The following is a 27,986-nucleotide window of genomic DNA, read 5'->3' as shown; positions in this document are numbered from 1 at the left end:
TTAGCATCTGCCACACTCCATTAATCAGTAATTGAGGACTGGGTATGTTACCAAATTATACCTTTATCTTTCACAAATTAAGTACACAACAAAGCATCATTACATCCTCGATTTTTTACATAAAAAGAACTGTGATGTCCAACAGGCCTCAAAAATAAAGTAGAAACAATCATTCATTGTGTTACCCTGGATGGTTTTCATTGGACGTTGAGAGCTTCTGTCGAGCATGTCTTACATACGCAAGATGGAGTTTAGATCAGGACTCGCTGCCAGCCATTCCATTACTTCAGTGTCATGGTTTGCAAGACATTCCTGTTGACACGCACCACATGGGCCATGGCATTAGATGGAATTAAGGACTACCATCGTATGAAACAGCCATCACATGATCCAACAGGATCTGTTCAGTGTACTGCATGGCAGTAAGGTAACTATGGAAAATGTCAAACCTCCCACATCCACAGAACCTTGGAAATCTGTCAGTTTCCTGGACAACATTTGGCAGGTACCACTCACCATCAGTCTCCACCTACAAACATGGACCTCACCTTGCATCAGAATGTCCCAGGACTCATCTGTGAATAATATGTTATACATATGGTATACATACACCATCACAATCCAGGGATTACTAGGCATCTATCTTCACATGGAGAGACAAAGAATCTACAACCTTCTCCAACTCACCTTGCATACTGCCCTGTTTCCGATGACATGTGGAGAGACATTGACATCTGCAGCAACATGACCAAAAGTCCATCCTTTTGGATCAAACAGACTGCCCTTGCAACTTGCACTGCATTAAGATATTGTTTGACAACTGCCATCTGTGTACCTAACTAGGAAATTCTGGGACACCAATAATCACTTCCTTCAGCGGGGTTCACCTGACACTTTAGTGTGTAACATAGCAAATAGATGGCTAATGATTTTAATGTTTGCCTACATTAAAAGTGGAGATTTCGTGCCATGCAATAAGACTATAGGTACCGTCAATATCAAAATAGATTTACTATACTGATTGTTGATACATGTTTCCCTAATTCATTTGAACAGTGTATATTCACCACAAATATAAATAGTACGAGTGCACCTAGAAATACTCAGTCACTTGAAATGCACTGACACACTAAACCCATGCAACTCACATAATGTTATTAACAAACTAGCCCCGAACATACCGGATGAACTGCAGTTCTCTGCCAGTCACAACAGAGTACACTTATGACAGGGTTGTGTGTATGCACACCATCTAATGGCATGCTTGTTCTTTCTATATTGTTATTATGTGAGAAATCAGACACTATGAAACATAGCAAATGCATTGAATGAATGGGAGCAAGTGTGACCATTATTTTACTAAATACCAGCATGACTGGAAAGTAAGTACCATTATGGAGAAAAAAAAACCATAAAACAATTTTTTTTCTAAGAAGGAACATTTCTTAAACTATTTTTGACATAGTTGCCACCATTGTTCAGACATTTGTCATAGCAGAAATCCAAATTTTCTATGCCCTCTTCATGGAAAGGTGCCGCCAGTGAAGGTAGCCACTGCTGAGCACCGTATTTTGCATTCTGTTTGTCCTTCCCAGGGGTGAAACCACCAGTGTGGTACAGTACTGTGAAACATTGAGAAAACTTTGGCATGCAGTTAAAAACAAAAGGTGCAAAATGTCCAGTCAAGGCATTGTACATTGTGTTGTTTTGTGACCACGCATGTCCCTGTTCTGTTGGTGGCACTCAAAGAACTTATTCAGCAATTCGATTGGGAATAGCTGTATCACCTGCCATGGGCAGCCCTGATCCCCCACCTTGTTGAACAGGAAGCATGATTTTGGAGGAAGGCACTTTGACAGTGATGGTGACGGTGACGCAAAAAGCAGTGCTCAGCAGTCTTCAGTGGTGTGATCTTCCTATTAAGAGGGCACAGAAAATGTGGTTTCTTGTTATGACAAATGTCTGAAAGATGGTGGAGAAAAATAGTTGGGGAAATGTTTCTTCTTGTAAAAATAAATTACAGTTTGAAGAAAAAAGTATTTAGGAATTTTCTTCCAAAATGATTCACACTTTCCGGACATAACTCATAGTCGAAAAATTGTAGGAAGGTATGTGGAGTGAACAATCCCCACAATGGCTGCACCTCACTTATTAGCAGGATTCTGAGATACTGTGGCCGATGATAATCTGCAGTGCTATAACTTGATGATTCTATGTTGAAAATAAGATCTCCAAATCCATAATACATTTGTTGTGGATAATGATGACTCGTGTACTACCCCAAGTTTCATCGTGAGCTTGATTTTGTGGAATTGCAGTTATAGAGTGTGCACAATGTGCAATATGCTGATGTTTGTGGAGTATACTCTATACAGCGTATACTCCTCTATACAACATCCTATTCTGGGACACATGTGAGAGTTTCTGTTCAATGATATTGGTGCAGCAAGGCTTCATCACATCAAAGCACAGTCCTCGAAATGTTCAAACCTGATATCATGACCACACATTGTGTTGTAACTGTGACCGGTGGTCGCGGGGTTGAAACGACAGAAAGTGCGGCGGGACCTGCGGAGAGGCCCACGAACAACAACACAATGGGAGAAGACGGACATGACCAACTAAGGACAGAACGAACAACAAAAAGATCAAACAACGGAGTCACAAGGAAACCTATCAAATACATCCATTCGTACACAGAACAAGAAAGTAAGTAATTTGTGAAACGTGACGCCAATGTGTTCACAGACGTGCGTCGTGAGATTAGACTGGCTGGCTGAGCGAGAGGCAGGCGCTTAAGTACTCTATTGGGGACACCGCTATTGGCTGCTGGAACCACGTATTCCACTGTGGCGCCCTCACACTAAAAGCAGGCCAGGAGGCACGCACCGCCACAGCTTATGACGTCTGGCACAGATTCAAATTCCGCGGCGCGCGCCACCAGACATTGTTTCACAAGTGACCCACCTACTTGCACCCACAGGACACACAAAAATTGTGTTAGTTCATCCACGCATTAAGCTGAATGCACAGTTCAAAGTTTTCAGAATCACTGTATTTCTGCAGTTCACACGACATAATGCATGCCTTGATTTAAGTGTTTTATCTGTGTCTGAGCACACGAAAACCCCCACACCAGCCACACCATTGTACGAAGAATCGAAGTTATTATTCATGACCACCCTACTAGGGATGGGCAAGTTCTTTGTATAGATATTTAGAAAAGATATCAGTATTATTGAGATAAAAATGTTGATATTTTAATATATCAGTCAATATTTTTAATATTTACGGGAATATCATAAACATTGAACAAAGCCATAGATATGATAAGCGAACATCTAGAAATTGAGAAATACACTCATGGAAAAAAAATCCCAACACCAAGATACAGTCTGGATCAGATATTTAAGTAGTTAGTGTTTCAAGATCACAGATTAATGCAAGTGCGAGAAAAGTCATTGCAAATATGAAATGCTGGTAGTTTAATAACTGGTGAGACTGCTGGAATGTTGAATGCAAGCATTCAGATGTGCTTGCATTATATCAGACAGGTGCTGTGTATATGTCAGTTTGTAGGGTGGAATTCCATGTGTGTTGCACTTTGTCAGTCAATACAGGGACAGTTAATGCTGGTTGTGGATGATGCTGGAGTCTGGTGATTGAGCAAGCCAAGGCAACATGTCGACACACTGTAGAGCATGCTGTGTTACAACAGTTGTATGTGGGCGGTGTTATCCTGTTGGAAAACATATTGTGGAATACTGTTTATGAATGGCAGCACAACAGGTTGGATCACCAGACTGAAGTAAAGGTTTACAGTCAGGGTGTGTGGGATAACCACAAGAATACTCCTGCCGTCATACGAAATTGTACCTCGGACCGTAACTCCAGGTGTGGGTCCAATGTGACTAACAAGTAGATAGGTTGGATGCAGGCGCACATGTGGCCTCCTCCTAACCATCACAGGGCTGTTACTGGCACTGAGGCAGAGCTGGCTCTCCTCAGAAACATAACAGACCTCCACTCCACCTTCCAGTGAGCTCTCACGTGGTACCTCTGACATCGCAGACAGCGGTGGTTTGGAGTGGAGTGGAGTGCACGCTACAGCGGGTCTTATTCAGAGCTATTCTTGACGTAATCGATTTGTAACTGTTCGTTGTGTTACTGTGGTTTCAGTTGCTTTCTTTCCAAATAAAGTATCTGCCTGTGAAAAGAGAAGTTTTTTCAAATGCTCCTAAACCAGTTGAAGAGTTGCTTGCCCCATTTCTTGTCGAAGTAGATTTGTTATAAGAGTGTCTAAGCTTGCAGTCACATAGTTAGTTCCACCAACCTCTTCAATCGCCTGTTTTAAAGTGGCAAGAAGGTCAACAAGATCTCTCTTTGTTATCACCAAACATATATGATTTGCATCTCATACCCATCATTTGCAGTAGTAGAAATGACACATGGAAGTAATAAGCTTTCATGACTCTACAGAATAGATATGTTCATGTTAAAATCTGGTGCTCGTTTGTAGTACTGAGTGTGAAATTAAATTAAGACCATTGTAAGATGTTTACTGTCAGATTGGAAAAATTGATAGCTGGAATGGACAAGAAATCTGCTAATGAAAATTATAGTGTCTATGTGTCAAAAAAAGACAGACAATAAAAAATATCACTTTTGATGTTCAGTATTTAATAGCAATTAATTGATATATTAATAATTTAAATATTGAACAATGGATAATCCAGTATATTGATGTTATGAAAAAATATTTATGTATCAATGGATCAATATTTTGTGCCCATTCCTATGTCGTGCCACTTCATTGTTCAGTTTAGATAATTAAAAACTGGCTCTCTTATGCCAAACATATATACAAATACATTGAAACATTTACATTCCTGTAGATATATTATTTTATGAGCATATTGACATTTATTGCTAAATAAATGATATAATGAATGAAACAAAACCAGGTGGAAAAAATGTGTAGCCTTCCTAGCACTATACCTCCACTACTCTGGTGATTCACAGGGCAAGAGGGGGTGAAGGGCTGGAAGACAGATGCATGCACCCAAGAGGCCAAGTTCGTCAGCACACCTGCTGATGGCAACAGGCCATAGTGTAGTGGCGGTACACTTGTGGAGTGTTCTGTCAGCCAGTACTCTGGGAGAAGTTAAACAATCAAAAAAGCTGTGAAGTTTTTGCAACCTTGATATTTTCCTGTATTGCTCGTAATGTTGCAGCACACTTATCTGTCGCTTATTTTGGGGGGGGGGGGGGCTAGATAACTTGAACCTCACGCCTTATGCGAATGTGTCCAATCTTCCATAATTTTCATGTCATTCCGCTTATTGGCCTTTAACATTTCATTTGCTTTTTTTTCTTCCCTTTTGTCATCAGGACTGTCAATCTTTCACAATTCCCAGTAAATTTAATAATATAAACAGCAAGCCCTTGTGCCCTCTCACTTTGTTGAGTAATATAAACAGTAAGATGTTTGTGTTTTTGTGAGAGGAAAATATTCTTTTGTGAATATTAAAAATTGGATGGTATTATTTGAGTCTGCATACCCAAGCTAGGCCCAAATTTGTGACGGTTATCCTTAGAGTATGTTACCAACACAGACTCCTTCATTTTTCTTTTCATTAATGGTGTCCCACTATAATTGGAGATTTGATACTGTATTTACAAACTTTAGTTGTTGGGGATGGATGTATGTTCTGGAAATTGTAAATTTTTTCGCGTGTGATACCATTTCAATTCTAATAGGATGGGGCAAAGGGGCTCTTGGCTGCTGCTTCCTATACTTGCAGTGATTCAAGTCCATGCGTTGTAAAATAAGAAAGTCACCTCCTGTAACATTTTAAGTTCTTTATTAGTTTAATGAAATCATAAAAAGCATAAATCTTTTACCAGTTTAGCTAATTACACATATTTTACATATTTTTGTATTTTATAGAAACACTAGTTTAACGCTCACTGCTTCACTTGTTTAGTCTATATGGTCTGCACAGCTTTATTTATTTATTTATTTTTATATTTTTTTATCAAATTTATTTGTTGTTCACAAAACTGCAACACCTTCTAAGCTTTTCATGCTAATTAAAACCGTGCAAGCGTTGTCTTTTCCAGGTGTATTTCTGACCAAAAAGCAATTCTTGTAGCTATAGTCCAAGGCCATTATTAATCATGGGTTCTTGTGGTGATATTTCTATAGGAACTTTCATCCCCTAACACGCCTTTACATCTAACAGAGAAGTGGATTATCAATTTTCTTAAATTTAGCTGTCAAAATTTTTTAATATAACGAAATGCTTTCTTAAAAATTTTCAGCTACAAAGAGGTTGAATTTCCAGAAACAGTGAAACATGTTTTTCTTTCATTTCTAATGGAGAAGCCAAACACTTCAATAATGAAATATTTCTAGCATTTCATCCACTATTTCAGCACCATAGCAGTTGAATTTACAAAAACATACATTTTTTATTTCTAACTGAGAAGTGAAACGCAGATTTTCATAGTTGTAGCTTTAAAAATGCTTTCATAATAAAATATTTTCATAAAAAAATCTCGTCCCCCCCTATTTCACTGTCCTAGGGTGTTGGATTTCCAAAGACATTGAAACACGCAACTGAGAAGTCAGATGCCAGTTTCCTTAGAAATAGCTTTAAAAATACTTAAGTACTTCTTTAATAATATTTATTTCCAGAAAGCTTTGAATTACTGTTTCACGCCCATAGTGGCTAAATTTTCAAAAATGCAGAAACAAGTATTTCATTATTTCTGACAGAGAAAATAAATACCAGTTGTTGTGGGTTTGGTTTCAAAATTGGCTTAATAGTGACATATTTTCAAATAAAAAAAAATTGAAAATTCCTTCTTAAATGACATCTGTAGTATAATACAAGGTGTACAACTTTGCTTCTGCCATTTGCCAACAGGTGGCAACAGCAGTAAGTAGTGGTCAAAAGAAACAGATCGCAGACATCAGGCTGTTAGCTTGGACATTGGTCAATATAACCTCAGTCAAACATTAGTCGATTTGTGTGTGCATCATAAAGTTGTTCTTGATTGAAGTTGTCAGTTTACGAGCCTAATTCTCGTCATTTGCGGGAGGTGTTACTGTTTTGTTTCAATATGAAGAAAACAGCGGCTGAGTCTCATCGAATGCTCTCAAAGTGAAAGAACATGTCGTGAGTGGTTTCAACATTTCAAGAATGGGGATTTTAACGTCATGGACCTACATAGTGGTGGAAGAGAGAATGTTTTCGAAAAAGCGGAATTGGAGACATTGCTGAGTGAAGAGTCATGTCAAACTCAAGAAGAATTGGCACGATTAGTGGGAGTGACTCTGCAATCCATTTCAAAATGTCTCAAGGCTATGGGCATGATTCAGAAAGAAGGAACTTGGGTCCCATGTGATCTGAAACCAAGAGACGTTGAACGGCTTGCGTTTGTTTGTGAACAGTTGCTTCAGAGGCAAAAACGGAAGGGATTTCTGCATTGCCTTGTGACCGAGGACGAAAAATGGGTTCATTGCGATAACCCTAAACACAAAAAATCATGGGGATATCCGAGCCATGCTTCCACATTGACGGCCAAACCAAATATTCACGGCTCCAAGATCATGCTCTGCATTTGGTGGCACCAGCTTGGCATTGTGTACTATGAGGTGTTAAAACCAAGTGAAACAATCAAAGGTGGTTGTTATCGAACATAATTAATGCATTTGAGCAGAGCATTAAAAGACAAACTGCCGCAATACAGTGAGAGGCACAATAAAGTGATTTTGCAACACGACAGTGCTCGACCGCACATTGCGAAAGAAGTCAAAAAGTACTTGGAAACATTAAAATGGGAAGTCCTACCCCACCCACCGTATTCTCCAGACATTGCTCCCTCTATCACCTGCTTAGATCAATGGCGCATGGACTGGCTGAGCAATACTTCCAAACTCATGAAGAAGTCACAAATTGGATCAATTCGTGAATCGCTTCAGAAGATGAACAACTTTTTAGATGCTGGATTATTACGCTGCCCAAAAGATGGTAGAAAGTAGTGGCTAGCGATAGAAAATACATTGAATGATACATATGTAACCAATTTGTTTCATTAAAGCCTCAAATATTGGGGAAAAAACAGCGGAAGCAAAATTGTACACCTTGTACTGTATGGAAAGTTCCGTGGTTGAGACTTATGAATTATTTAGGAGTAAAGGAGACGACTCACCGAAAGGCAGAAGTGCTGTGTCGTTGATAGGTACATGAACAAAAGGTACAGAGATTGGCTAGCTTTCAGAATACACGTCCTTTTTCAAACTCATAGAAAACACACACACACACACACACACACACACACACACACACACACACACACACACTAGTCTGTCTCCCTACATTGTGTTCAGTCAACTGCCAGCTCTTTCGTGGCCTGTGGTAAGTTTACTGGGGTGATGTTATGGGTGTGAGGTGGGGTGGGGTGAGGGATGGAGAGAGGCAGAAGACAGTGAGGGAGTTGGGGCCTAGCAGATCGTGGGAGAGTGGAAAGCCATCTGTGGGTTAGCTAGGGTTGCAGCTAGAGGGCTCGTTGGTAGATGGCTGAGCACTCAGTTTCATAGACTAGGGTGTGAGATAACAGCACACAACTAGCTGATGTGGAGACACAAATTGTGCGGAGGTGCTGGAGCAGGGGATGGTGACAACACACACACACACACACACACACACACACACACACACACACACACACACACACCCTCATGGTTGGGGAGGGGGAGAGTGAGTTACCTTAGGTGTAGGCCAGGAAGGTTATGGGAGCAAAGGATGTGCTGTAAGGAAAGCTCCCATCTGTGCAACCTAGAAAAGCTGATGGTGGTGGGGGGAAGCCAGATGGCACAGGTTGTGAAGCAACCATTGAAATCTTAGCCTGTTATGCTCTGCTCCATGTTGTGCCACTGGGTAGTCCACCTTGGTTTTGGCAACAGTTTGACAATGGCCATTCATTCCGGTTGACAGCTGGTTGGTTATCATACGAATGTAAAATACTGTGTAATGGTTGCAGCAGAGTTGGTATATAATTTGGCTGTTTTCACAGATGGCTGGCCTTTGATGGGGTAGGATAAGCCTGTGACAGGACTGAAGTAGGTGATGCTTTGTGGATGGATTGGGCAGATCTTGGATCTGGGTCTTCCACAGGGATGTGATCCCTTGATAGGGGATTGGGAGAGGAAATGGTATAGGGATGGACTAGGATGTTGTGGAGAATGGGTGGGCAGCAGAACACCACTTTGGGAGGGGTGGGAAGTATCTTGGGTTGGATGTCACTCATTTCAGGGCATTACAAAAGATAATCAAAGCCCGGACAGAGGACGTGGTTCAGTAATTTCAGTCGGGGTGGTATTGGGTGACAAGGGGGGCACTCCTTTGTGGTCGGTTCTTGGCATGGACATGAGGATCTGGTGTGTGTCATGATATGGCATGGGAGGCGTGTTTGTGAACTAGGTCAGGAGGGTATTGTCTGTCTGCGAAGGCATTTGTTAGGCCTTCAGCATACTGAGCGAGTGAGTTCTCATCACTGCGGATGAGTTTACAACAGGTGCCAGGCTGTATGGGAGAGATTTTTGTGTGGAAGTCGTGGCACCTTTCAAAGTGCAGATATTGTTGGTGATCAGTGGGTATGATGTGGACCGAAGTGTGGATGGAGCCGTCTGAGAGGAGGAGGTAGACATTTAGGAAGGTGGCACAAAGAGTAGAAGAGGACCAGGCGGAGTGGGTGGGAGAGAATGTGTTGAGGTTGTGGAGGAATGAGGATAGGGTGTCCTGGCCTTGGGTCCAAATCGTAAAGATGTTTTCAGTAAACCTGAACCATACCAAGGGTTTGGGATTTTGAGAAGCTAGGAATGTTTCCTCTAAGTGGCCCATAAAAAGGTTGGCATAGGAGGGTGCCATGCAGGTGCCCACGGCTATGCCATGAATTTGTTTGTATGCCATCCCTTGAAAGGTGAAATGGTTATGGGTTCGGATGTAGTTGGCTAGGTGTACAAGGCATGAAGTGGGTGGTTTGGAATCTGCAGGGTGTTGGGAGGAATAGTGTTCAATCACATTGACATCAGGGACATATTGCATCAGCAATGACAATTAGAGATTCAGCAGGCAAGAAAGTGGGGTGAGGGGATGATGAGGAGGAGCACTGTGGGTAGGATGGGATTTGAATAGTGGTGCCCCAAAGTGGGAGTAGAATATCAGCAGACTGGATAGCTTGTGGAAGTGGTGGTTGGAATGTTCTTCTGGGTGTTGAGAGTATCAGTATTTCACTTTGGGTGATGAGGTGTAGGTAGCGGTGACTTCATATTAGTAGTATTTTGTGGAAGGAGTGGAGGTGGAACCTACAGTAAAAGATCAACATTCTGTCCAAATTTCAAGTTTCTATCCTTAGTGGTTTGGTCTGGACGATGATGAGTCAGTGAGTGAGTGAGTCAGTCTATCGGGACATTGCCTTTTATAGATTAGCTCCTAGGCTCGTTCAGAGATCCATCTCTGTTCAGTACCATTAGTACTTGACAGTTATTTGAATTCTGTGCCCAGCTCGAGTATCGATACAGAGGGCATGTCAGAGATACTTGGACTTAATACTTTGTCCACAGTTAGCTCCCACATAGAAGGGTTAGGGGTGTGCCACAATGGCAGATGTATCATGTTCAGTCGTCCACTGATGCAGGAGTGTCTGTAAATACCGTGCCCCAACACTTGCCCGTCAGTCTCACTAGTTACTTTAAACCTTTGATATTTGTCATAGATTATTAGTATGATTGACCACGCCTGTATTAAGTTTAGATTTGGATTGCTCCTTGGACTCTTTGTTACACTCTGGACGTTGTATTTGGCTAGTCATTAACTTTGTGAACTCTGCCGTCATCGACCTCAGGAACTGCCTGTTTATTCCACCGGTCTAATTGGTCAGAAACTATATTCCACCTATGCAGAGTAGGGTAGAAAAGTTCCTCTGACCCATTACAATTACTTATAATAGTGATCAACCAACTTTATAAAAAAGCAGAGATTTCATCTTGTGGCTCTTTATCCACCAGCTGTGCAAATCACTAGCAATTCTTTGCCACCTCCAGTTGGCTCATTTTGCTCCTTGATTCTATCACTTCGTTTCCATATGTGTGTGATGTCATGTTACCTTGAATAGCTTTTGCTTGTACCTAAATACATGTAATAAAATTTAGAGAAACTTTTATTTTCATAGTGTAGTATGCCCTTCAGAATTACCTGTGGTAGCATTAGTGTTCATTAAATAATTATTTTTGTACTTCTTTATATAGTTTGTGGTTTACTTTATATTTCTTTACATACCTTGACACAGTCACAACTGTAATATTACTAGCTTCTGATTTATAAACCAGAACTAATTTATTTCCAAATAGGTTTCCAAAAGGGAAGGAGATTCATCTTTAATGCAGTTAAAAGAAGAATTTAGAACATATGATGCCTTACGAAGGGAACACGATGCTCAAATTGTCCAGATTGCTACAGAAGCTGGCCTTCGAATTGCTCCTGATCAGTGGTCTGCTTTACTTTATGGTGACACTGCCCACAAATCACATATGCAAAGCATTATTGACAAACTACAAACTCCTCAATCATTTGCCCAGTCAGTACAAGAGTTGGTAATTGCTCTTCAGAGGACAGGAGATCCAGGAAACTTGTCTGTTCTTCGATCTCATTTAGAGTTGTTGGCAGCAATTGATCCAAGTCCAGGTAAGAATTGAAAGTGTTTTCTTGCACAATATAAAGCAGTCTAAAAATAAAAATGTTATTGTATGCTGCTTTCCATTTCTGAATTGAATCTTAGATTTATGTATTTTTTCACTTATTGTCTTGATGTTTTATTTAGACCTCCAGTTTTCAGATATTGGTTTAATAAGGTTATGTAGCATAGTCTTCCATTGGAACATCTTAACATGTATTTTGGCTTTGCATTTTGTTCATAATTGTATTCAAAATTATGTCTAAGGAGTTCAAATTATGTCTAAGGAGTCTCTTCCAACTTCCAACGAAAACCTGGAATCAAATTTATAACCATGTTAAAAACAAGTTTATGGCTTACAAATAATATATTTTACTGGAAGACAGAATGGTTGATGTGTCCATACTTTCGTGAGGCAACAGTCAAGTACTGTCGGACCAGGTTTGTGATTGGATTCAGGATTTCCTAGAAGAAAGAACACAACATGTCATTCTTAACGGTTCAAAATCTGCAGATGTAGAGGTAATTTCGGGAGTACCGCAAGGAAGCGTGATAGGACCTTTATTGTTTACAATATACATAAATGACTTAGTTGACAACATCGGTAGCTCCGTGAGGCTATTTGCAGATGACACGGTTGTCTACAAGAAAGTAGCAACATCAGAAGACTCGTACGTACTCCAGGAAGACCTGCAGAGGATTAATGCATGGTGCGACAGCTGGCAGCTTTCCCTAAACATAGATAAATGTAACATAATGCGCATACATAGGGGCAGAAATCCATTCCAGTACGATTATGCCATAGGTGGTAAATCATTGGAAGCGGTAACGACCGTAAAATACTTAGGAGTTACTATCCGGAGCGATCTGAAGTGGAATGATCACATAAAACAAATAGTGGGAAAAGCAGGCGCCAGGTTGAGATTCATTGGAAGAATTCTAAGAAAATGTGACTCATCGACGAAAGAAGTAGCTTACAAAACGCTTGTTCGTCCGATTCTTGAGTATTGCTCATCAGTATGGGACCCTTACCAGGTTGGATTAATAGAAGAGATAGACATGATCCAGCGAAAAGCAGCGCGATTCGTCATGGGGACATTTAGTCAGCGCGAGAGCGTTACGGAGATGCTGAACAAGCTCCAGTGGCGGACACTTCAAGAAAGGCGTTACGCAATACGGAGAGGTTTATTATCGAAATTACGAGAGAGCACATTCCGGGAAGAGATGGGCAACATATTACTACCGCCCACATATATCTCGCGTAATGATCACAACGAAAAGATCCGAGAAATTAGAGCAAATACGGAGACTTACAAGCAGTCGTTCTTCCCACGCACAATTCGTGAATGGAACAGGGAAGGGAGGATCAGATAGTGGTACAATAAGTACCCTCCGCCACACACCGTAAGGTGGCTCGCGGAGTATAGATGTAGATGTAGATGTGCTCAAATTTTCAAATGATAAAAACAAAACCAAGGCAAGATGCAAGTTGTTTTTGTATGCATAAATTTATCACCACCTGCTTTTCTGAATTACAAAAAAAGAGTTATCCTAGCAACACATCCATCGCTTGCGTAATCGTCCTGTTCCCAGTCTCTGGTAATCCACTGTTCCCATACCCAACGATTTCCCCTTCCTTTATCTTTACCCCTCCTAATTCACATCCCCATGTCACCTTCAGTATGTGCCATTCCCCATGGCTCAGATAGCTATGCATCATATTTCTAGCCTATGCAGTTGCTATACCTCCCTCCCCTTATTCCTTGCTGGCAAACAAGCTGCATCCCTGTGAGCTATAGCCACACACCCCAACCCATCCCTGTGATGTAGAGGTATAGGTATAGGTTTAGGCGAGGGGAGGGGAGGGGGGCGTGACAAGTTGAGTTTCATTCCAAAGTTGTGACCGGTACATACCGGTAACATTTGTCTGTTCTGTCCTTTCATTTACAATTGCCAGCAACCTCAGTGATCTACAGTATAAACAAGGTAGGTTGAGCTTCATTCCAAAGTTGTGATCAGTACATATTGCCTTTTGTTTATGACTACTGGCATTCCCAGTGATATAGTAGCAGGACGGCATCTCGTGCTGTGTAAGTCAGTCAGAAATAAACAAGGTAAACATGTTTGAACATGAGCATCTGTATAATTTACTTTCACGAACTCTTGTTTCTTCCTTGTTGCAATTTATGCCAAGTTTTAAAAACCTGAATTTCAGAACAGTGTTTGTAAAAAATGATTTCTCATTCTATCACAAGTTTGTTTGTACGTATTTTTATCTAGGGAACGTACTGATTGGCCTGTAATGCATGCTCGCTGTTTGCGTATAATAAATTTGGTGTATAATGTTTACAGTTATAGGGATCATTTTGTAAGTCATGGCGGTTATCATATATCAGGCGATAATGCGATGACATCAGAATCCCACTATTTGCATTTAACCGGTATGGCAATGTGTATCTGAATGGCAACACAAAATAGAGTTCCTGTACAGGAGGTCATGGTGTATCTGAATGACAACACAAAATAGGGTTCCTGTACAGGAGGTTCAAATGAAACGCACACATTGGGTCTCTGTGTAACTTTATTGTGCACGAGTATGAATGGAACAAAAACAAATCAAAATCCACTACCATGCTTCAGAATAGTCCCCAGTGCATACGCATAGCGCTGCCAACAATGGGGAAGATGCTGAAATGCCATGATGACATTCCCCGTTTTGAAAACACCACCCACTCAGTAGTTTTTTCAGTTGTGAAACGAGGTAGAAGTCACTTGGACTGAGGTTTGGTGAGTAGAGTGGGTGAGAGAGGACCCGTAGCATGGCTAACCTTCATGTTTCAGGCTCTGGTACTGAACCGTCCTCACATGCGGTAGCAATCTCTCGGTGGATTTCTGTAATGTTCGCCTCGGGCTTTCCGGTGTATTTACTGTGATTACAGAGATGTAGTTCTCAATATACATAAATGATTTGGTGGACAGGGTGGGCAGCAATCTGCGGTTGTTTGCTGATGCCGTGGAGTATGGTAAGGTGTCAAAGTTGAGTGACTGTAGGAAGATACAGCATGGCTTAGAAAAAATTTACAGTTGGTGTGATTTATGGCAGCTTGTCCTAAATGTGGAAAAATGTAAGTTAATACAGATAAGTAGGAAGATCAAACCTGTAATGTTCAAATACAGTATTACTAGTGTCGTGCTTGACACAGTCCATTCGTTTAAATATCTGGATGTAACGTTGCAAAGTGATATGAAGTGGAATGAGAATATGAGAACTGTGGTATGGAAGGTGAATGATCTACTTCGGTTTATTGGGAGAATTTTAGAGAAGAGTGGTTCACTCATAAAGGAGACCGCATGTAGGACACTGGTGTGACCTATACTTGAATACTGCTCGAGTGTTTGGGATCCGCACCAGGTCGGACTGGAGGAAGACATCAAAGCAATTCAGAGGCGGGCTGCTAGATTTGTTACCGGTAGGTTCAAACAACATGTAAGTGTTATGGAGATGCTTTGGGAACTCAAAAGGGAATCTAGAGGAAAGGCAATGTTCTTTTCAATAAACGCTTTTGAGAAAGTTTAGAGAAGCAGCATTTGAAGCTGACTGGCGCACGATTTTACGCCGCCAACATACATTGTGCGTAGGGACCACGAAGATAAGATATGAGAAATTAAGGCTCATATAGAAAGTTGTTTTTTCCTCCTCTTTTTGTGTTTGCCACACACCATACGGTAGCTTGTGGAGTATTTATGTTGATGGAGAGTAATCCATCCTGGTTTTTCCGTTTTATGTAGGTGCAGATGTAGACAAGTTTCAAAAATCGAAACTTGCGATTTTGTATGTTGGAAGAGGTGCTATCCGGCACCTAAAATTTTAGAAATTAAGTACTGCTTTTCGGTGAGTGGACTCGTATACTCCTACAGATTAGATTCATACAGAACAGTTTATCAGTATATCAACAGTAATAAAGTACTCACAATGTAGTGAACATGGCATGTTCTTGTCTTAAACACCTGAGAGTGGTGCAGTAACAGTAAAGCTGGTAGCAGTTTTTTCTACTCCTCTATAGTCACTTGGCTGACAGCTTCCACAAGGAGTTACTCAACTCTTTGTTGTTTGCTGCAATGTAATTTTTTCTGTGTTCCCACATACCTCTAGTATATGAAATTTATTTGAAGGAAACAAATAATGTAGGTTGGAAATTGTGGTTCCTTTTGTGCAATTGTGTCATTTTTAAATCTTTCCTGAGAGACACATCTCGTCTTTTCAACCGTTGAATAATAATATTTTTCTTCGTTGCCAATGTTGGTGTCCTGTGAACAACTGAATGATACAGGGCATTATTCGTAAAAAAAATGGCTGATGATATTGTCAGATTTGTCCTTATCTGCACATAAGACAATTCGTACTCCTTTTTCGGCAGGCACTGACATTGTCTCCTCACTTCAGCATAAACATAATTATGAATTGCATTACCCCAAGTTTCATCGACCCACACTGTACTTTCAAATGTCATGCCTGTGATGATGCACAGAAATCTGCACCACCATGCAACAGTGTCTGTCCTTTTATCCGATACTATATTTTTGTTTTGTTTTGTTTTTGACTACTTAAAAATAGTCTTGATAATGAAACCAAATATGTCGTACGATCTGATAATAATTTTGGTCCTGTATGACTTGGTATCTCATACAACTGTGGGAACAAATATAATTCTAGTCTGATATTTACAGGGTGTTTCAAAAATGACCGGTATATTTGAAACGGCAATACAAACTAAATGAGCAGCGATAGAAATACACCGTTTGTTGCAATATGCTTGGGACAACAGTACATTTTCAGGCAGACAAACTTTCGAAATTACAGTAGTTACAATTGTCAACAACAGATGGCGCTGCGGTCTGGGAAACTCTATAGTACGATATTTTCCACATATCCACCATGCGTAGCAATAATATGGCGTAGTCTCTGAATGAAATTACCCGAAACCTTTGACAACGTGTCTGGCGGAATGGCTTCACATGCAGATGAGATGTACTGCTTCAGCTGTTCAATTGTTTCTGGATTCTGGCGGTACACCTGGTCTTTCACGTGTCCCCACAGAAAGAAGTCACAGGGGTTCATATCTGGCGAATAGGGAGGCCAATCCACGCTGCCTACTGTATGTTTCGGATAGCCCAAAGCAGTCACACGATCATCGAAATATTCATTCAGGAAATTAAAGACGTCGGCCATGAGATGTGGCCGGGCACCATCTTGCATAAACCACGAGGTGTTCGCAGTGTCGTCTAAGGCAGTTTGTACCGCCACAAATTCACGAAGAATGTCCAGATAGCGAGATGCAGTAATCGTTTCGGATCTGAAAAATGGGCCAATGATTCCTTTGGAAGAAATGGCGGCCCAGACCAGTACTTTTTGAGGATGCAGGGACGATGGGACTGCAACATGGGGCTTTTCGGTTCCCCATATGCGCCAGTTCTGTTTATTGATGAAGCCGTCCAGGTAAAAATAAGCTTCGTCAGTAAACCAAATGCTGCCCACATGCATATCGCCGTCATCAATCCTGTGCACTATATCGTTAGCGAATGTCTCTCGTGCAGCAATGGTAGCGGCGCTGAGGGGTTGCCGCATTTGAATTTTGTATGGATAGATGTGTAAACTCTGGCGCATGAGACGATACGTGGACGTTGGCGTCATTTGGACCGCAGCTGCAACATGGCGAACGGAAACCCGAGGCCGCTGTTGGATCACCTGCTGCACTAGCTGCGCGTTGCCCTCTGTGGTTGCCGTACGCGGTCACCCTACCTTTCCAGCACGTTCATCCGTCACGTTCCCAGTCCGTCGAAATTTTTCAAACAGATCCTTTATTGTATCGCTTTTCGGTCCTTTGGTTACATGAAACCTCCGTTGAAAACTTCGTCTTGTTGCAACAACACTGTGTTCTAGGCGGTGGAATTCCAACACCAGAAAAATCCTCTGTTCTAAGGAATAAACCATGTTGTCCACAGCACACTTGCACGTTGTGAACAGCACACGCTTACAGCAGAAAGACAACGTACAGAATGGCGCACGCACAGACTGCGTTGTCTTCTATATCTTTCACATCACTTGCAGTGCCATCTGTTGTTGAAAATTGTAACTACTGTAATTTCGAAAGTTTGTCTGCCTGAAAATGTACTGTTGTCCCAAGCATATTGCAACAAACGGTGTATTTCTATCGCTGCTCGTTTAGTTTTTATTGCCGTTTCAAATATACCGGTCATTTTTGAAACACCCTGTATTACTGTTCTGGTACAAGGCACACAGAGTGCAATGTTACCTCACATTCATTATTCAAAAGGATCTTCGAACAAATCACCAGCTATATATTCTTTCAGTTGGGAAGAAGATAATACTTTAACTGCAGTAAAACCAATAATCAGAATCGAACAGTAACAGTTATTTAACATGCTGTGAGCTTCCCAGGCGATATCTCTGTTTCAGAAATATCTATTAATAGACTGCTGAATGAAAAGAATAATTTAATTTTTCTTTCCAGAAATTTAAAAAAGAACTTCAAATTTATACTCATCTGATTCTTTGGTGATTACTTGATCTATTGTTGTTTAAATATTATCGCTGCTTTCATGTAAGTATGTTGACTTTAAAATTGCAAAAAGTGGCAAGAGATATAACTTCTTCTCACTGCAATTATGAAGTAAGTTGTGCTGTACCACTGGAGCTTTATTCATCACAGTTTGTTATACATTGATTGACATCATGTTAGAGTCCCACTGCTTCTTTACTATCTTGACAGTAAGTTTATTCATTAAAAAACACCAAGACCTATTTGGCATTGCTAATTTCTATTTTAAAAACCTTTACTTTTCCTCTTCAGGCATTGCCATCTACATCGATACTACAAGAGCCACCACATGGTGTATGTACTGACACTATCCAAGATTTTATCAATCATACCCACGTAATGTCTAAGCTGAGAATTAAAATGTATTCCCTTTAATATTCTCTCATGTATTTACACGGAACAATGTAACCTTGTACATTACTGAATTCCCAAGTCTGGCTCTGACTTCATACACAACATAAAAACTCGAATAGACCATTTTTCAATGTACCAAGGAATGTATTTTAATTCTTTAAAGTCATTGTAAGAATGTCTGCCCCCTGGTAGCTGAGTGGTCAGCAAGACGGAATGTCATACCTAACGGCCCGGGTTCGATTCCCAGCTGGGTTGTTGATTTTCTCCGCTCAGGGTCTGTGTGTTGTGTTGTCCTTATCATCATCATTTCATCCCCATCGTCACGCTGAAGTGGCGTCAACTCGAAAGACTTGCACCAGGCCTGACGAGAGGCCCTAGCCACACAGCATTTCCATTTATTGTAAGAATTGCAGGTGATGCCATTTTTTGGCCGGATATTTTGGGCGCATCACCTTTGATAGATATCCTTCAGCATCTGTGGTCCCAGTTGTTGCATCTCGTTCACACATCATACATTATATGTAACAGAATAATTACAGCTACAGTTAACATGCATTTATAAGATCAAAGTTTATCATTGCCATAATTCTCCAAAAAGAAAATGGAAGAATTTGTCAGCAGTATGACATTCTGATGGTTGGAAATGCACTAACAACATCCACTGGGATTAGCCTTGCAACATGGTATCTTACACTTTCTGTTAATGTTTTAAATCCATTAATAACTAAATGTCTAAAATGTGTATCTTTAAGCGTTGTACACAGTGAAAATATGCTGCCTTTAAAAAGATCGTCATTCTGAAGCAACACGAGCAATTTCAGTAGTGTAAGATGTTTTCTTATCTTATAATAGTTATATATATGACTAATGACCAGCCCTCATTTCACATGGGTAGCACTAAGTATGTATGTTGAGATGGCTTGTTTATAATATGTAGTGACATACAGAAAACTTTGTCACAGATTGTTCACTCTCTTAGTGGAAACCATATCAAAATCCCTAAAATAATTTCTGAGATTAGCTGTAACATGCAGACAGGAAAATGTGTTGAGGGACATTAATTACTTAATTAATAATATGTATAGATTACAAATAGCATATTTCTGAAAATTATCCAATGCTGACACTTGCTTCTTCCTCAGAGACATCTGTTTCTGGTGTCTGCAGCCTTGTTGTGCCACACTTGTCACAATCTACATTTTACTGTTCTTTCCCTGTTGCTCCAATAGCGATTTTAGTTACTTTCAAAGCTGTTGCAATCCTCTTTACAATCTGAACAACAGAAAGTAGAGGTTCAGGTGATGTGTTATGCTTGCTCTGATATAGTTTGAAACGAAATAGAAGTGAATGAGCACCGAAAACACCCAAAATGAACAAATGACTAACTAGACATCTAGGTAAACAAAGCAAAATGACAGCACCAGTTAAACATAACATGCTCACAGTTATATTTCAGACAAGAGTGCATTAGTTATGCTTTGTGGCAACTTGGCTCGTGCTGTGTGTTCAAGTACAGTCCATCAGTGGTCTGGCTTCTTGCAGTTACTTGGCAACAAAACAATGCTACTGAGCTGAGCTGTCAGTGCCAAAGACACTCTTGTAGACTGTAGACTGTTTGCTAACCAAAGAAGACTTTTCATGGTAAGATAAACCAATATCTTTTTCAAATAATGGTATGGGTAGAGGAGAATAAAATGAAATTTTGAAATCCTAAAAGGATTTGAGAGAAGTCTATGGCAAGAAACAAGGAAAATTTTGAAATAAAAGATGGAAAATAGATTTGCTCGTGCAATGGCTACTGCTGATTAATACATCTTGACAGTTACAATGGATTCTGGTAAGGTTACAGGTGTGGGGAGGTATATTAAAACAAAGTAAATGAATGACTTTCATCTTTGTGCCTCATTTTTTCAGATTGTTATAGTTTCACCAAACACATTTAAAGAAACTCAAAACAAGTACACCCAAAGCATACTTAAACACACCAGTAACATAACATCAAAGGCAGGAGCAGTAATTGTGTTTCAGTGTCTACTGTAGTACTTTGCAGGTAATCTAACTGAAGCATCAAACAAATAATCATTGAGTGTGATTGCCCCTCTTTGTTCAAGTGAAGCCACAGCTTTAGCCCAGTGATACTAAAAAGCTTTAGCTCAGTGGATGTGAGAATTGTCATTTTGAAAGACAGGGCAACTAATATTATAGTACTCCTTAAGATGACAGACAAACTGCAGTATTGTGTGGCTTACCTCTGCTCTGCCTGCAACCAATGTCACAGCCAAGCTACACAGGCAGCCTGCTCCATTACAGAAGATACTCAAGGGCTGCTACATCACACTTGACTACCACGTGACCAACGAAGTGCCAGCAGAAGATGCTGGCACCACTGATCTCTTTCTTAGACCAGTGACATGACAGGAAGCAAAACACCAGTTCAATTAGAGTGGGCTTCCTGGATCAGGCACCGAATTAGTGTGGATTTTCTCAATCAGGAGCTCACTTTGGGGCTGTCACTACACTGTCACCACCTTCCGAGCCAGTCTTCTCATCCTAGATCCTGCAGTGGGATTTCCCTGAAGACGACACTGCCCCGATGGGAAGATTGACCTTTGGATTTTAGTATTTCTCTGATTCTTTATAATTTGGCTTCACAGGACTTTGTAAATTCTCCTTGAGAATTTGGACTCAATATTAAGTGTGTCATTAACTTTAATTGGACTTCATCTCCAAAAAATAAAAAAAAAAAGAATATCATGAACTTTGGTCGGACTTGGTTTGTCTCTTTAGTGCGCCGAAAGCTTTAATTCATAACTTCTGTTTCCCCCATCACCAGGTGGATGGGCTGTTTTGTGTTCAACACAGAAAAGTTTATTTTGTACTTACTTTTAAACTGGGATTGCTAGCTTAACAAATTAGTTTTCTGAGTACCAGACAGTTTGAGTTCAACCAAAAGAGCGTATTTTGGTTAATGACTTTTCAAGACCTGTCTACCAATTATGTTTCTTACTACAAATAAGGTTCTGTTCAGTTTATATGTCGGCCTTTACTTTTGTAACCGCCCGCAGCAGACATACTAATTGGCGGTGAGGAAAATGTTTTTGTGAGGTTCTTCAGTGCTCTTCTCATCTGTCATATTAATTGGCAAGAAGGTATTTGTTGTTTTTAGAATGAATGCTTACATGTGTGTCTGGCCCTGCTACATAGAGCTTTGGCTTGTTGGTCTGTTTACCCACAGATTGGAGCTTCCCAACAAAGTGGCTCTTCTGTGTTTGCCATGGTTGATGGTTCCCAGCATAGAACCTGAACCTGAGGCTGATGCCATCATGACTCTAGAGGTAACCGACCACTGTCCTCAGTGCACTGCTGGGACTGACCACCCACCAATGGCGCTACCTCTTGTTTCTGGCATGACTCCGGGCCCTGTGATTGGAATCCTGATGCCAGCTGCTTCCCACCGCCATATCTGTTGCCCCACCAGGGTTTGCTGTTGCCAGACTGCACCGTCACAGCCTCCTCCTCTACAGATGGTGTTGACATTTTCGTCCACTTGGACTGTACATCATGTTTCTGAATCTCTCTGTTCCCGATATGTGTCTTGCCTTCTGCACCTGGCCCAGTCCCATCCTACGCCTTGTATGCACTTTTTGTTTGTTTTTATGCCGCCTGTGTGCACAGGTCTTTGAAGTTTCCTTTCTGTGCCTAATTTATGCACTAAATGTCCTACTCTCTCCTGAGTATTCCCCCAAGTGCTTCAGTATATCATTTTTCCATGCTGTGTGCTAGCACATGACAGATTATGTTCCCTCATGTTTTTGCACAACACCTGTCCCTTCCAAGTGCTTTGGCACAACAATTTATCCAATTTTCTGTTCCATGTTTTTCTGCCCATGGTGATCAATCTGTTATTGATGTGGTACTGTCACCTTCTGGACTGGCTTCAGGCAGCCCATGCATTAGTTGCTACCAGCCACTCCAGGCCCACCCTTACCAGTCACCAGGTCATGGCTGCCGGCTGTCCTGGATACCGCCCCCGCACCCCAGGACCTGTCTTCCATTCGATGCTGTGCTCATCGCATAACACACATCTGAGGATCCAGCATGTCACAGGTTTCTCTACCCGACATGGGACCTTCTCGGCATCCTTTCCCAGGCGATGTGAATGGCAGTCTGCCTTCCCCAACAGCAGCAGCGCCATTAGTGCTTATTACTTGGGGCTACACCACCAATGCCGGATTCACCACCTATGGGTGTGAACTTTGGCTCGTGAGACTTTCTACAGCCATCAAATGCCGCATATCACCTGCGGACCTCACCTGTCTGTCCCACACAATGCTGTGCATCAATCACATATAAACAATATATGATTCGTTGGATAAGATAACATTTGCAGTCCTTCCTGGTCCATTTTTTTCTTTCTCATTGCCCTTTGTAAAAGATTTTGAGTGACCACTTTACCTTTCGTAAAAATTCCAGTAGATCTCCATTGAATGCTATTCCTTCGAGAATGTTTGCTTGGAATAAGACAGGAAGGACCCAGTGGAAATCCTACCACACATCCTACATTTTTTAGCCAGGATATTAGACACGTGCTAGCAATCCCAATCCAATGTCACCATCTTTCAGCCACAGTTGTTATGCGGCTTCCAACTACTGCAAGATGCACCACATTTTTCACAGCACAGCTTTTAGTACACACAAACATAATTATTGCTACTGCACTGTAATGGAATTGTGCCCCACCTAATGAAAGGTGAAGAAGACAAACACTACTCTACATACTGCCATAAGCACTGTAGGCTGCTGCTCTTCACAGTATTTGTATTGATAAGCATCATTATGTCCTGGCCTCACAAGGACTGAATGCATCCCACTTGCCAACAACGCTCGGGAGACCCAGACTGGTGATCTATCCAAATGATAGCCAAGCGCAGTAGTGCTAAACTTCAGTGGTATGAGAGGAACCAGTGTTACAACTGTGGCAGTGCCATTATTGTACAGGATTCCTTCTTCTTCTTCTTCTTTTGTTTTTAATTGCTTGATAGTGGCTCCTCCGAAAGTACTGGTGCTATTTAATTTCGACCTTCAGTAATCACTCATATTCTAAGATACCAATATGTTATTCAGTAGTCGCATGGTCTCTGTGGTTGTAGCTATGTTTTGTTTATTTAGAACGTAATGTCTGCCTCAGAGGTTCCAGTCGGTATCAGTTGGATATAGACAGATGTTGGCAAAAGGTCTTTACAAGACTCCTAGAAAATTCTGGTCCTACATGATACCTGTAAGCAGGTCAAAAATTTCTATTCACTCACTAATCAATTAAGACAGAATTTCTATTTGGTGTAATAGGGGCTATTTGCTTTAAATGTGGATAAATGTAAGTTTGTGTGAATAAGTAGGAAAAACATTGTAGTGAAGCTAAAATACAGTAATGATGGTGTGCTGCTTGACTCTGTTACAAAATTAATTGTCTAGGTATAAAGTTACTTTCAGACATGACACAAAACAAAAAAAAAGGTCACCTGCAGGGCAGCTGAATTGCCAGCGATTAATAGGAAGTGCAGCGCACCTTCCTACATTACCAATTTCAATCCAAGAGCTAAATTTGCTCAAAATTTTAGTTATAAATTACATTTTCCTTGGCAGTTAAATGAGGTGTTTTGCGTGTTGTAGAAGATTTAGATCAGGAAACAAAAAAACTTTTGTTTTGTATACTTATCTTGAAGAATTTGAAGGTGGTGGCAATTGTTCACTGCAGATGTCCTAGGTTTGTTACTTTTTTGGTTTATGCTCTTTTTTTTTTCCTTATTCTGCATTTTTTAGTGATCGTGTATTATTGCTTTCTGAAATAAAAATCCAACACGCCTGAATTTTTAATTTTCTTCATTTACTCATATAAAACATGTGCCTGACACAATAGCTCTATCACAGCTATTTTACAACAACAGAGTGACAAATACTACTCTGTAGCAACTACTTAACAAATGAACATACTTTATCTTGACAGTAGCCCATATATAGACTACTGACAGTACATCCTACTTTCAGCATTATTATAATTAATGGTTTTTGTAAATTTCAGTGATAAAAGATCAAGGCAAATAATTTCACATGTGACATCAAGCTTAACAGGGAACGCAAATATAACTTGAATTACTTGTTTATGACGTGTAAAGTTTTTCCATGCTAAATTTTCTAAAATAATCTCTTCAAAGTTAGTATTAGAATATGTAAAATTTCAGTAAGAATAATTGGTGTTTTAATTGCATACACTATAATACTAAAGTTTTATCATTTCATATATAAAAAAACACTCTTCTAGTTCATACTGAAGACCAGTAAATTGAAGATTGTTTACTAGCGAATAAATAATTACGTCATTTAAGAAAACTGTATAAATTGCTTTCTGTTGTAGACTGTTGCTCTTCATGCCATTGACCAATGGTTTGTGTAAGTTTAAAATTAGGATATGACATCCCCCCCCCCCCCCCCCCCCCCCCACACACACACACACACAAGTATGTTAATGTTACAAAATTATTGATTTTTCAAGATATTTAGTAGTTGGATGTATCGTATAGTTCAGTAGGAGACGCTCGGTATGTTACATTGCACACACGTCCAGAATTTCGTACATAAAATTTATATATGAGTTTCTACCAAAATAAGGATATCTTTTACTTGTCAGAATTGTGTAGACACTGACTGAACAGAATCAGCATTGGTCTTTATTTTTTATGGGTGCCCTGCCAAGAGTAATTTTTTTCTCCCAAAAAGGCCTATTTGTGTAATTGTTTGTGATGTGTGATGATATATTAAATACGTATATTACACTGTTATTATTGTCATCTTCTCCACATCACCGTCTCTCTTATTTACAAATTTTATAGTATAAAAGAAAGTTCAGGATGTAATAACAACAATATTATGAACCACATAGATTTCTGCTCACCACATAGAGGAGGTGTTGAGTCACAGACAGGCACAATGAAAAGACTGCTATACATTTAAGCTTTCAAATAAAATAGTTCTTCTTTAGAAACAGAAAACACGCACACACACACACACACACACACACACACACACACACACACACACACACACACACACACACACGGCCGCTATCCCTGGCTGATGTGGTGTGACCCAAGATGAATGTCCATGACAGTATTAAAATGCTGTAGATCCTCTGGCAGCACTGTATTCTACCATTTTCAGCTGTGTATCACATAACAACAGCTGTTATCATCAAAATTTAGATTTTTGTTATACAGTCCGGAACTACATTCAAACAATGTATGGCATTATTGTCTGATCTCTTACAGATTCTGTAGTTAGTTCAGATAATGCGAAAACACAACACTGCACCCTTGCTTTTTTTGTTGCATCAGTATTGTGACCAAATGGGCAGTTGTCAAATATCATGTAGAGATGTTATTATGTTGGTGATATGTATAGAATAGACTTTTTTAGCAGATTTCTCTTTTCAGTAAATAATTCTGTGAACTAGGTATATATAAATTGCACTGAACTTATTACACATTTCTGAGTATCAATTTATATTTTAGGATCTCATGTTACATCTAATCATTATGAGAAATGTTTTATGAAGTGCATAAATTTAATTATAACTGGTATTACTGCCTTGTACAGCAGTATATGATATATTTATTTGATGACTGATGCATTGCATTAAATTTTTACTATGTTATTGTCATCAATCTTTCTTCAAATCAGAATCAACCTCACCAACATGGTCCGAGTGCTGTGGTGCCCTTGAAGCTGTGAGAACTGTAGTAACTGGCCTAGTCGAATTTATTCAACATCACGGTAGTCGAAGACTTCAAGAGACAAGCCATACGCATAATCCAAAATACAAAATAAGCATGTGCCGAGATCACACCTTACGAGGTAGTTGTCCACGTGGGACAAACTGTACATTTGCTCATTCAGAAGAAGAGCTTGAAAAGTAAGTGCTCATTTTACAGAAGTGGCATTTCCTTAATTGCTATGTAAATGCAATTTCTAACATTTAATAAACATAAATTTGTTCTTTCATCTTTTATATTATGTGTAGTTATTTACTCTTACTCTCCTGATCCCACAAACCACTGCTGGTATTTGGCTTCGGCAGGTCGCCTCCAGTACAGCATTTTGTCTTTGATACCTTTTTCTCTTGCTCAAAGTATCTGAAGATCCGTGGCCACCTGGCCACTCCAAGTGTCTGTGTGAAGGGCTTCATTCTTCAGGTTTATTCTCTGACACTTCTCTAAATCTTGATTCCTCCTGTTGTCTGTGGAAGTGACTTGCCCACATCAGTCTCTGTGTCTTGTCTTCCGAAACAACATTTGGTTCATCATATATCTTCCTGAACTGCTTGTTCTTTCTCTTTGCAATTCTCCTCTTGCACAAATAAGTCCAAATATCTTCAGGATTTTATTTTCAAAAACCTTTATCTTCCTCACCTTATATCTTATTCTTAATAATCCAGCCTGGATTTTCCATTGTTTGATTTATCTTATACTTACCTATTCTCCATTTCTCTCTACCATATACACTACTGGCAATTAAAATTGCTACACCACGAAGATGACGTGCTACAGATGTGAAGTTTAACCAACAGGAAGAAGATGCTGTGATGTGCAAATGATTAGCTTTTCAGCGCATTCACACGAGGTTGGCACTGCTGACGACACCTACAACGTGCTGACATGAGGAAGGTTTCCAACCAATTTCTCATACACAAACAGCAGTTGACTGGCGTCGCCTGGTGAAACATTGTTGTGATGCCTCATGTAAGGAGGAGAATTGCATACCATCACGTTTTCGACTTTGATAAAGGTTGTAATGTAGCCTATTGCGATTGCGGTTTATCATATCGCGACATTGCTGCTCGCGTTGGTCGTGATCCGATGACTGTTAGCAGAATATGGAATCGGTGGGCTCAGGAGGGTAATACGGAACGCCGTGCTGGATCCCAACGGCCTCATATCACTAGCAGTCGAGATGACAGGCATCTTATCCGCATGGCTGTAACAGATCGCGCAGCCACATCTCGATCCCTGAGTCAACAGATGGGGACGTTTGCAAGACAACAACCATCTGCATGAACAGTTAGACGACATCTGCAGCAGCATGGACTATCAGCTCAGAGACCATGGCTGCGGTTACCCTTGACACTGCACCACAACAGGAGCACCTGTGATGGTGTACTCAACGACGAACCTGGGTGCACGAGTGGCAAAACGTCATTTTTTCTGATGAATCCAGGTT

General features: G+C 40.4%; 1 protein-coding gene across 1 annotated transcript in view; it reads left to right on the top strand.

The window, feature by feature from the left end:
* LOC126187451 (roquin-1) overlaps positions 1-27,986 on the top strand; it is a 279,093-nt gene that overhangs the window by 76,921 nt on the left and 174,186 nt on the right. Inside the window, exons 6-7 of the mRNA XM_049928539.1 lie at positions 11,420-11,753; positions 26,451-26,682. Coding sequence (XP_049784496.1) covers positions 11,420-11,753; positions 26,451-26,682 — 566 coding nt within the window. The remainder of the gene's footprint in view (positions 1-11,419; positions 11,754-26,450; positions 26,683-27,986) is intronic.

The sequence above is a fragment of the Schistocerca cancellata genome, chromosome 5 (genome assembly GCF_023864275.1).
Source record: "Schistocerca cancellata isolate TAMUIC-IGC-003103 chromosome 5, iqSchCanc2.1, whole genome shotgun sequence".
Classification (NCBI taxonomy): Eukaryota; Metazoa; Arthropoda; class Insecta; order Orthoptera; family Acrididae; genus Schistocerca; species Schistocerca cancellata.
Note: the sequence above shows the minus strand (reverse complement) of the source record. Positions and strands in the feature narration are given on the sequence as shown.